At 33.9% G+C, this 12,556-nt stretch overlaps 1 protein-coding gene across 3 annotated transcripts; it reads left to right on the top strand.

The window, feature by feature from the left end:
• The first annotated feature begins 8,596 nt into the window (after window positions 1-8,596).
• LOC123004906 lies at window positions 8,597-12,136 on the top strand. Of its 3 annotated transcripts, none has more exons than XM_044398432.1 (4): window positions 8,597-9,539; window positions 9,592-9,729; window positions 9,780-10,605; window positions 10,698-12,136. In XM_044398432.1, exons 2-4 carry the CDS (start codon window positions 9,665-9,667, stop codon window positions 10,797-10,799), a joined length of 993 nt encoding a protein of 330 aa, XP_044254367.1. In that variant the 5' UTR covers window positions 8,597-9,539; window positions 9,592-9,664; the 3' UTR covers window positions 10,800-12,136. The 3 variants fall into 3 exon arrangements, with proteins under 3 accessions (XP_044254367.1, XP_044254365.1, XP_044254366.1); XM_044398430.1 differs by having other exon boundaries at window positions 8,598-9,047; window positions 9,108-9,539; window positions 9,592-10,605; XM_044398431.1 differs by having other exon boundaries at window positions 8,599-9,539; window positions 9,592-9,677.
• Window positions 12,137-12,556: the final 420 nt, after the last annotated feature.

The following is a 12,556-nucleotide window of genomic DNA, read 5'->3' as shown; positions in this document are numbered from 1 at the left end:
CATATGAATATTTACACCTCAAAAGAATTAAAATTGTGTTACAAAATCTAAATAGATTTTCTGCGTAATAGCGTTTGAATCTTGCAATTCAAGAACTCGATGTTTTGATTGGTTTAATAAAACTGAAACTTGAATACCCTTGTTTAGTTTTGTTTCAGCTCTTGTTTCAGTCGTTTCTCGATTATTGGATAAGGGATTTATGTAATCAAGAGAGTAATGACGTAAGGTTTGAATACGCCACTTGGTAGTAGACCAATTGTTCAATCTTTATTTTGAAAGTTTTGACGTGTCTTGAATTTAAACAAATTAATACTCAAGTAAATTATACACATCCATTAAACAAAATCAATACAGCTTAATGGTTTTGTTGTCAATGGTTAGGAAAACATTACTGGTTTCGCTTGCAATAACAATTGAATATTTAATTATTTACAAGTTAGCAATTATCTTATTTTCTGTGATGATGAGGTTATCATATTTTTTGAAGGTTAAAGAAGCAATCAAGCTTCATCAATTAACAATATGTTGTTGGTTTTCAACTTTTAGAGCAAATTTTCAACAAATTTTGTAAAATTTGGTCTGGATTATTATAACACTGCATTACATCAGAGCAATGCCGTACTGAGCTTTTATTATTTATTTACACCAGGTTTAAATATAAAATAAAAAGTATGAAACCAAACGTGTTTTGCTTACACTATTTATTCTTTGGAAAAATTAATTGATGAATGATAAAGTTATATGAAAATGTGATGTTTTATCAAGAATAATTTTTTTTAATTTTTCTTTGGTTTTTGAGGTCTACAGAAAATTTTTTTTTTACATGGCAACCCACTATAAAGCCATTTTAGGTGATGATCTAAAGATTACAACTATCTACTTTATATTTAATAAAAAAATACATAAATTTTGACAAAAAAAAAAATTGCATAGCTGCAAAACAAAACAAAAGGTCGTTCTCAAAATATGATCGAATTTTTATATTAGTTATTATTTTCTGGAGACAAATGATTAAAAAAACCGTTTGGTTCCATACTTTATATTCACCCTGTATAAGAATAATAACTTGTAAAATAATATAAAAAGATTTACTAAAATTTAAAATAATTAGAATAAATTAATAAATATGCCTATTCAATATACAGGATGTTCCGGCTAAACCCCACATTAGAAGTTGGTTAATTTAATCGAAAGATAGTTTTTTATTGCGTTTTGGATTCTCCGAATTATTCTATGAGAGTTATCATCGATCTTCTTTATACCAAAGTTTGATTTTTTTAGACTTTTTGAAAACATTTAAACTTGAACCTTCCTCTCCGAAAATCTATCTAACTCTGCAATTTTTAACTATTATGAAAACGTATTTTGGCATTTAAAAGAGAAATGATCGATCTTTCTTTCGATGGATTCATAACTGAAAAAAAAATTAACGTTACGCTTGGGGAAAGTCAAATACTCATAAGTCAATTTTTTTAATGAAAGGCTCCAATTTTTTTTTCATCAAGTGGAGGAGAATTTAATTCTGCTTAACATTTTCTGTAGCTATGAGCTCAAGCAGACATAACAATTTTTTAGTCATCAGAACGTAATTTTAACAGCTAATATAAAAAAAATAATTTTGGACTTTCTTAAATTTGTAATTAGGCATCGGAAAGGGTCCGAGCCCGTTCTGATATATCAGTGGAAAATTTTGTTATTATTTTTATTCCGAAAGTCGAATATTGCGGTTTGATTTTGTTGTGTAGGTAGATACGGCATTGTTACAGTCTTTTATTTAAAAATATTTATTATTGTATTGTTTTCTTCTCAACTCAGCATTTTATCTGAATAAATGGCTATTCTTCTATTTGGGAATGTCTATTTACCCCTATCTCTGCACACTTTGTCTGCTCCTGACACCGTCTATCTCTTTTTACTCCCTCCTTCTGCAGTCTATTTTTAGAACCTCTACCCCTTGCCGAATTTCATTCAAGGGTCACAGAGGGATGAGTTACATCCCCAATACCGCCAGTAACTGAATCATCCCCACTTTTCCAATAAGTTTCGTCTTCTTTGAAATTTGCTTCATTTGACATTTCTGAGAAATCTTCACATAAATTAGCCCACGTTTCATGTGTGGCTTGTAAAATCTATGACGCACGAATAACAGTTTCCTCCCGCAATAAAAAAATTGAATAGAGGAGATAGTAAACTCGAGATTCATGCCACCATTCAGACAAGTGTGGGCGCCTGCCGCCGCGCGGGCCATGAAAAGGCTCCAGGCAGTCGCGTCGCTGCACAAATTCGGAGGTGCTTCATCTCCCCTGGAATTACCTAATTGATTGAAAGAATTCCGCCGGCATCGAGCGGTTTTCTCATGAAATTTTAACAAGATCCACAGGTATTTACGAGGAATCGATACAAACTCGGACCAAGACGAGTGAACTTTAACCTTTCGGCGAAAAGCCGGCTTAAAGTGGTCAAAGTGCATTGCTCTGCATCTGGCTCAGTTCCAATTTTTGGACATTTCAACTGCTTTTGATGCTGTTTTTGAAGGGAGACAGTGAAACTGGAAAGACCGCAGTGGTGTCTGGCCCGCCTCTGCCTATCGAGCAGGCCCGGGATTGCGGGGGCGTCAGCTATGTCTGGGGCTCCCCGCAATGCTGCTATGCCCTTTGAGTCCGCTTTTGCCCAAATCTTGCAAGCGTGTGGGCGATTACTTAGAATTTATACATTGGTAAGTTGAGACGCAGAGACCCGGCGCATCCACCATTCTGGGTTAGAGAAATTCGCTTTTGTACTGATCGACGAAATATTCTAGTAAACCAACATTGTGGTTTATCGTAGTGTTTAAAAACACTTTTTTCGGTAAATATTTGTGAAGTGTAATCACTGAAGATTACTAAAATAAAAACAAGCCTTTTTATATATGACTGAAGTAAATATTTCAAAAGATTTTGCCAAAGAAACTTTACATATTCTAATTGGTTTACATTCTATTTGTTGAATAAATCTATAGCAGGAGTGCCGCCAGCTTTTAGTGTATCAGTTTTAATTCATTCTCCTGGCAAAAAATTAAATATATATTTTTTTAGATAAAAAAAATTTTTTGTTTGTGTTCTTTGACAACCTTTATCTTAAAATGATAATGTTGATTTTTGACCACAATTTATACAAAAAATCCTCTTCATCGTATTATGTACTTGTATGTGCACTCGTCTGACGTATAGTGTACATTTTTATTATAAAATAATAACAAATATTTCAATAGAATGTATTTTTTTAAATTATTGGGTACTCGTACAAAAATTCATATAATAAAACTTTTTGCTAGAATAAAGATTGTTAGTCAAAATTGCCCCCAAATAAATATTTTAATAAATTTTATCAACTCAATGATAAAAAGAGTGCTTTTATCAACTAATTTCAGTACATAAAAGAGTCTTTTATCATCAACTGAAATAAAGTAATTTTTATCTACTGTTTATATTTTATCAACTAATTTTAGTAGATAAAGTAGTCTTTTATCGTCGAGTGAAATAAAGTAATTCTTATCTACTGTTTATATTCAAAAAATTCTGGTAGGTGAGTACAAAATAAAACGAAATATTATACACAATAAAGATTGTGACTTCGTCACTCGTAAACTTAACCTTTTCACTCGTCGATAAACAATTTCTTTATCGTCTTGTATAATATATAACTAAAATTTTATTCTCTTCTTAATATTTTATGAAAAAAAAAAAGATTGTTGCCGTAAGATCTGTTGAGTTAAAGACTGTTTGTTGTAAAATTTTGACACTAATTGAAGCCCGCCAAATTTTTTTTATTAAAAATGACACAACAAAAAAGTCTGCAAACAAATGCTCGTATGCAGAAATTGCTAATGCGGCTAAAATACAATTATAACTTGAGGGGAGAACAAATAAATAACAATTAATTAAAGTTAATGTTCAATTTTTTTGGTTTGTGAGGGCAAATTATCACTTTATTAATTTTAGGCTAAGCAATAACAAATAAAATAGTTTTAATAAATTAACTTGCTAATAAAAGCAAACACTTTACACTTGCCCATTGGACAATGAAAAATATGACTAAAAGTAAAAACATCCTCTGTAAGAAATTAAAGAAGGATCTTCATTGGAAAATAACTGTTACTCAATATTTAAATTAACACTCAACCTTCTAAATATTTTTTGTCTGGCAAAAAAATAACATAGAGAGAACGGTTTTAAAAACTACTAGCCAGATTTACACAAATATGCTCGAATATTTTTCCTAATGAATTTTTGTAGTGGTAATTTACTGGCGTTTGTTAAAGGAAAAGTTGGTGTGCTATATAAGAAGAGTTAGGACACTGAATGTCAATATTCTATTGCTGATGTATATAACAATAAAATTGGATATAAATCATTGGCGTTTCATTTAAATTTAAGATAAAGTCAAATAAATTGTGCTGTGCCCTGTTGTCTTAACACAGAAAATAAAACTGTGAACTGTTTTTTGTGCCATATTGCCTCGATGCACAAGACAAGTGGAGATCTCTTTAAAACTAGCCAACTGAAGAATCTAAAATATTTCTTAGTAACATAAGGTTGGTAAAAGTAAAAAATAAATTAATCCATTACAAAATTTTTATTTAACGAAATTTTAAAATAAAATTAAATCTTTTTTGGGTGAAGATCAAATTAAAAAAGACCACAAGAGAGATATGTGATATGTGGAACGTGTTTGTGACGGATTTATCAATTTATTTATCAAAGTTGAAGCTTTCACATAATCAAGAACTGTTTGGTTGTTAAGAGTATTTTATTTTTCCTACGACCCTTACAGAAAGTAAGTTTTTCCACCCCAATTTCAGAGAGAAAAGTGTCCAATTACCTCACTCCTTTGTGATAATTACAATAAAAATATGTATACAAGGTGTCCCAATGAAAACGAGCCACCCAGAATATCTCATAAACTAAAAAGACTTTGCAAAAACGCCGAAACAGGTCAATTTTGTTTCCAAGAGGGACATTTCTTGACGTAATTTTTAAAGCACCCTGACTCTTACACATCCCAACTTGATAAGTTTAAATGACACTACCCCACTTGTGTCAAATTTGTAAAATTTTTAAAGTTGGGATGCGTGAGGGTTGGGAGTACTGGGGGTGCTTTAAAAATAACGTCACAAAATGTCCCCCTCGAAAACAAATTGAACTGTTTCGGCGTTTTTGCAAAGACTTTTTAGTTTTTGAGATATTCGGGGTGGCTCGTTTTCGTTTTGACACTCTGTATGCAATCTCTCAGAGAGGCAAAGTTTTACCTGGGATATCCAGAAAAATGGTTAGTTCTGAAATTTTTCTTGCTAGATCGTATGAAAAATTATATGTATTACACTGGAGGAAAGTGTTTTTCCTCCTTGGGTGGTTACTGGTCGAGATTTGTTGACTTCCACTTGTGGCAAGAAAAGATACACTTTCCTCCCTTGTAATACAAATAATCTACAAATTATAGTTATAGGGTAAGTGTTGTAAATCTCTAAAATTTTACAAACTCTTTGTACATCCGAAAAGCCGCTGCTGCAATGCTTTTCTTATGGGACATATCTTGACTTCACGTTTGGCGCAATGATATGATTTGTTCAGTTTTTGAAACGCGTCCATTGGTATAAAAAATATCAAATTTGTGTGGTTCATATAAAGTATGCCTTGCAAGTGGGGCTATAACTATGCATCCTAATTAATTTTTTGCTTTTAATAACTATTTTTAAAAATTCTTCTTAACTTTACGCTGTTTCAACTGCAACTAATTTTAAATTTTATATTAAAAAAAAACTATTTAAAGTGATTTAAACACAAAGTGAGTGTCATAGGTTCACAGTAATTCTTTTCTCTGATGACGAACAAAAGAGTTTGGGTTTCGAATATCCATCATCAATATTATAAGCTTTGACAGCTCTTTCCAAGCAGGTGTGTTATTTTAAGAATTTTGTACATTACTTCAGAGTCAAGGGTAAGTGTGGTGACGTCAATGGCGTACGTCCGTTGAATGTTGATCCAGGATTTTTATTAAAATTACAAGACGTGGTGGGTATTCGAGTCATGTCACAAAAAGGATCGAATTTTGCCATGAATGAAACAATACACGCCCCTCTGTGTACTACAGTTGAATACCACACCTGGAATTTCCGGGAAAGGCGAGCTTAATTACTGGATTGTCAGGCTTTATTTATTCATAAAAGCATAATGCGTCATTTGTTGTGTAATATCAAAGGGAAGGGAGGGAAACTTCGGTGTTTGTATTGCGATCAATTCGATCAAACGACTGGCTTACGTAAGTGTTTTCGTAACAATTGATTAATATCGGTATTTGTGTAAATGTCAGTGCTTTGAAAAATCGAGCTTTCGACTATTTCCACTCGTCTCGAAAATGTATATTTGTGTGTGGGAGAGACATTCGACACATAATTGTCTGTGAAATTCTCGAAAGTTTTAGTTCAGACCAGATTTACGCTCATTAGTTGTTCCAAAATTGATCAAAACCATTAATAATCTGTAAAATGTTGTAGACAAAGCGATATCTGTCGCACACCAACCTATCGGAATTTTCCGCCCCACATGCTGTTCACTGTCTGATCTGATAAATTCACAGGTAACTTCCACACCACTTAACTTTAGTTAATTTGAGGGATTTTCAACACGAGTGTTTAACGAAAAACAACAAGAGCAAAGATTTAATCAGAATATTTGCTTCACAAATTGTTCTGGAAGCATCTACACTATTACCCTTTAACCTTCAGAACAGAACAGTTTCAAGCTCATGTTTTATCTTATAATAAAGCTCTAGCACTCGAATAAAATTATTTATTTAAAATCGTCTCCTCTCAAGAGTACTAATTCTGCAGTTGTTTCACAATTATCCGGAAGCTTTATTGTTCAATGAAATTCCTGACGACACTTCCAAATGAGAATATCGCTTTAGAGAACCAAGCAAAAGGATCACAAGTAATGAGCTAAATATAAACCCATTTAATACTTACTTGTAACTCAACGGACCTAAAATGAAGTGACAACATTTTTTAAGAAATTGTATTTTGAGCAGTTTTTTGTTATCGAATGAATTTGATTTATACAGAGTGACCCAGTGGTATGTGCAAGCTCTATAATTTTTTTTATATCCAAGCTATTGACTTGATTTTTTCTTTAAAAGATAGGTTTTATAATGAAGCACATTTCAAAAATATTTTTATTTAATACAGGTTGTACGAAAATAAGATACACAACTAAGTTCTGTTTTTTTCTAATAAAAACCCCCAATTTTTGTTACATCTTTGAATTCGCCACTAAATTGTCGATACAACGTACTCACTTTCTTAGAATTATCTGCAATAGTTTTTGACTTACACTTGATTGCAAAAAAACAAGCAAATTGATTTTTTTATAATGTAATTTGGCCTGTTAATATAATAAATGCCAGATTTTTGACGTTGTCTTTGTCACAATTCTCAATTTCATACAGCTACATTCAAAAAACGGGAAATGAAATTTTTCCAAATGTAAATTCGGTTCTAGTTGTCAATTATCAGTTTGACAAAACCTATAAAAAATATTTCTATAAATGGTATTAAATTTATACCAACTTGTGTAATGACGCATTTAAGTCAAGTGGCGAAAGCCAGAATCGTCACTCACCTGGAAAATAGGAGAATTTTGAATTTAGCGGCAGAATTTAGAGTGCCATCAAAATATTTTAATCTATTTTTAATAAAAACACGTTCACACCATAGAAAAAATGAAAAAAAACCTCTAAATTTTTTCCCGTTTTTTTTTGGATGGAAACTTTTATCAAGTTTTTCCATGTTTTTCCATTTCGTTTTAACACTGACTATGACACTGCACTGGCAAGACCACCAAAATCGACATTTCTTTTGATATTTAGTTTTCTAAACTTTTTGGAAACAACCTTTTCCACACTATGTAAATCTCCTAAAAATTTGACAATTTTGTTTTTGAAAATTTGCGTTTTTTGCTCTCAAGTATATGTCAATTTAACTTCAGAACCATTCAAGATAACATAACCAACTTTTTTCCAGTCGATTCCTCAAATTTTAGCTCACTTTTTGAGATAAAGGCGAACTCTGAGTCGATGTTCCATCGCCTACTACGATTTTTTTAAAAATGAAAAATTACAAAAGGCAATAATACGACTTTTTCAAATACAACACCTGATATTTGATTGCATTTTATGAGCTTTTTGTCAATATAGGGTTTGTGGGGCCTATTTTTTTGAAAAAAAAAAAAGGAATCGAGTAAGCCGATTTTTCTGTGGGTCTATGCACGCCACTATTTTGACACATAAATTGTCATAATTAAAAAACTATTGCATATAATTCTAAGAAACTGGCTGCGTTATACAATTTAATTTCAATTAAAAAATGTAACAAAAATTGCAGGTTTTCATTTAAAAAAAAAACAGAACTTAGTTGTGTATATTATTTTGGGACAACCTGTATTAAATAAACATATTTTTAAGATGAGCTTCATTATCGGCCTACCATTAAAAAAAATCAAAAAAAGTTATAGAGGTTGCACGCACTCCTGGGTCACCCTGTATTTACTGAGATTGTGGTTTTTATTTGTTAGTTGTAAATAAATCTGATCAGTATTTCAATTTACTATGGTTAATATTTGCGTAGCGCTACATAATAATTGCATCGAGTGAATGTGTATCAATTAAACTTGGTTTAAAATTGTTTTGTAGAACGAGGCTTAATCATCAAAGTTGTACAAGTTGTGACGGTTGTAGAAAAGTTGATCAAAGTGTTTCTGGAGGATAATAAAAAGTTTAAATTCGCGATTTAGTAAATTTGAGTCGACCTCGAATGTGTGAATGTTATTAATGTATTTGACACTAATAACCTATCATATTATCTGAAGCGTTAAGCGATAAACAGGTATGCTTGATCTATATTATGTTTTTCCCTCAGGATTTAGGTCAAGTACGTTTTAACGTGACAGCTATTTATGATTAGAGATCCCTCTAATTATTATTCAAAACACAACTGTAAACAAGTGATTGGCTAAGTAATTGAGCGTGAAATAGGTGATTCGTTTGAATTCGCAATAATGTAAAAATATTCTCAGTCATTCACCTCTTCGATCTAAATATTTCATCGACCCACTTCCACCTTGTCCTCCCATACATCGATTTTGAGCCCTGGAAGTTATGAATGGAATTGGTGTGTAGATGTAAGATTTCGCTATACCATCCTCCGGAAGTTATATGGCCTAAAAGTTCGCGCATATATAGTAAGTGGATCAATAAGGTTGAGATACGGCCGCCAATAGGACGGCAGCTTGTTGAATATGCCGCCAATGGTGACGTGTTGGCGCATTTCTATGATACCACCCCACCAGTCTCCAGTTCATTGATAACGTGTGGGTGCCACGGGAGGGGAATACTTTCTTATAAATAGGGGTTGCTGCCAGAGGGAAACACATTTCGGCTACAGAGCCAGGTTATTGCTGATTTGTCACCAAAGGACTAAAGTGTTACGCTCCCACACGCCAACAATGGTAAGTTTACAAAACGAGAGTGGAAAACCGCCACTTACCGCACTTGTTTCAGATGGCGTTGCAAATGTTGCTAATCCTCCAAGTAATTGTCATTCTTTTCTCGCCTTCTTTGTCTTACCCGGTTTATGGAACGAAAAGGTACGGCCGTTCTTCAGGCCAACGAGTCTCTTCTTGGGCGCCATACCAAATGGTGCGCACCCAGAGATACCCAGTAAACTACTATGAATTGTATCCTTACAGCCAAACTTATCCCGAAGACTACTATCCTCAAGAAACTTACCCAGTCTACTACCCCCCGGCTAGAACCTCCAAATACGAAGTGTACCAAGCAGTCCTCCCTTACTATTACGGCGACCACATGATGACTCGCCCCAATTACGGATACTATGACACTGACCCACTCGACATACAAGAAGAAATGATGCAAGAAGCGGAAAGAGAAGAACGAGAAGACGCCCAACCGATCGGACACGAACTTCTCTACGAAAACGAAGATCCCAATGAAGAGAATCTGGATGATGTCAATGCAGCATTCCTTCAAAATCTCATCATGTCACAAATGTACAAAGAGGCATTAGATAACCAGAAAGATTATTACGATGATTACTACTCGAACGAAGAATATGGAAAATGGGAGGATGTCCCGAAACAAAAGTCGCGTTATAGTCAAGAGGATGAAGACGTTAGAGAATTAAAACAGTTGGTGAAGTCAAAAAATAAGCCCAACTTAGACGAGATTCATTGGTTCCAGCACGGTAATTTTCGAAAACAGAAAGAACAACAAAGTAAAAATAGCTACACTGAAAAGCGCGATAAAACTTTCGATAGAAAACCAGTAAATAAATTGACGACGACTACTACTCCACCTCCTGCTACTTCTCTGGAGCCAAAACGAAACGTGAGGGGTCAGAAAGAAGAAGTTTTGATGCGTCCGGCGACTCCTGTGAGACATCCGTTCTCCAGTCCTGTCCTTGAGATGATGTCGAAGGATGACGAAAGGAAGCGGACGCCGTCTGTCTATGACACCATCAAGCATATGCTCGATATGGAGAAGAGTCTTGAAAATGTAAGTACGACCATTCATTCCGCTTCATTCAATCTATCCTTGGCATCGCGCCAACATTGGGGTAGGATACTGAATCGATCGGTTTGTTGCAGAAATACGGAGCGGACGAAATTAGACCGCATATGAAGAAACGAATCATTTCGAGCGAGGAAAGCCTCACCCATCAACTGTCAGTGCTGAAAAAGGGACAGTAAGAGAGAATTTTTCGTAGATTGTTGCAATTAAGACTGAAGAATTAGTATTAATTTTGTTGTTGACAATGTTAAGATTGGCTTCAGTTCCACTGTCATTTTGCTTCTCGTAATCCTTCCATTATGGCTCTTTGCTGCCTGAGTGTACATATAATAACAATAATCGTCGGTGTTATTCTGTATATTGCGTGTCAATTTCAATTACTCATTCCTCCGGGGTTACGTTGACTTTTTATTTAACCGGTTCGGAAAATGGGACACTTTGATTTGATTATTTCCCTACTGTTAAATAAAAAGTTCCAGAGGAGACAATAATGGTTGTTTGTATGTTTAAGGAGATGTTCTAGGTAACTCACGAAATTTGTTGTGGGCACAATAATCTCAGATCGATATTTATTATTGATTTCTGCAGCAAAGTAGGCATTCACATTAGAGCTTGAACCATGACAGGGTTCCACGGTTTGTGGGTTTCGTTTAAGCACACATTTTCCGGGCTTTATTTTCAAATAATAGGCAGGATGGATTGTCGAGGGCGTACAGAGGTGCATGTATGCCTATTATAATTCTTCACATTGCAGACGCAATCTGTGATACAGAGAAACAAGGACTGTGCTTATTACAGTAGTCTCATTGTCGCAAAATCGGTGTCCCAGTTTAGCTCACTGTAGCCATACACAATTTCAGTGGCACAACTTTTCATCTAGAAAAAGTGTTTATTGTTCTCTAAGTGATTGTTGGAATTTCTCGAAGCTCTTCCATTTACGCGCTTTCAGTCAATCAGTGCAAATGCTTGGTGTTCCTTACAGCATTAGAAGCTTCTATATTTTTTTAATAGATATTCATAGAAGAAGTATATTTTTGCCGGATATTTTCCCACCGGCTTTTTTCGCAATTTCCCAGTCTGGTTCTGTCAATTCCGCGACATATCAGGCAACATTTTGCATTCCCAATAGGTCAGATTCTACAAGAACGAACCAGAGGAAAATTTCGAATTTCATTCAATCAAAATATTTTGAAGTAGATAATTAGTAGCTGCTTCTTGTTGATATTATTGAAGAATAAATTCATCAATGATTGAGACATAATTGCGCATTTTGGAAATTATATATCGTAATTTTCAAAATGTTGTAGCTGTTTTAGAAATGAAAAAATGTACATATCCCTGCATATTTTGTACCAAATGTAAATACTATATTTTGATATATCGTAGAAATAGCTGAAGTACTGTAATAGTTCTAAATGAATAAAGACACTCTTATTCGATCGAATAAGACCTCACGCTAATCTGTGTATATAAAGTATTAAATTATTATAACCTACTGACTGATATAATAAATGTCTACAGAATAATAAAAGCTCTTATTTTTCGCGACAACCCTGGAACCGTCTTGATAAATATTTAAAGGCTTAATTATAGACCGAAAGGTCATCCAGTATCTTGCTGGAGCAGTTCATGACCTTGTTTACGAGATCCGGGCAACGAGTCCTGGATGAACTTTGACATTTTCCCAGTGTTACGCCCAACGGGCCGGGAATGTCTACAGACTATTTCATGAAAGCTAAACATATTTCATGCCACAATTGTGTATTTTGTTACCTTTGATACCACCAAAAAAAAATAATGAGGCGAATAAAGTGCCGATAAAACCCTTCAAGTTTTTGCAAGGGTTATAAAAAGAGGCTGGCTTCAGGTTTACACGTGTAAACAATAAAGACAACTTAGTGGGGTTCGCATTCGATCGATTGCTTTATCTAAACAC

Source organism: Tribolium madens, unplaced genomic scaffold (assembly GCF_015345945.1).
Source record: "Tribolium madens isolate multiple individuals breed KSU strain unplaced genomic scaffold, Tmad_KSU_1.1 Scaffold_20;HRSCAF=117;Tcas5.2_LG4, whole genome shotgun sequence".
NCBI classification, from domain to species: Eukaryota; Metazoa; Arthropoda; class Insecta; order Coleoptera; family Tenebrionidae; genus Tribolium; species Tribolium madens.
The sequence above is the reverse complement of the archived record's forward strand: the minus strand, read 5'-3'. Positions and strand labels throughout refer to the sequence as shown.

Excerpts from the sequence above, each read along its gene's own strand:
- LOC123004906 (XM_044398430.1), top strand. Across the intron at positions 10,606-10,697 it reads TGGAGAAGAGTCTTGAAAAT|AAATACGGAGCGGACGAAAT; the intron begins GTAAGTACGACC and ends GGTTTGTTGCAG.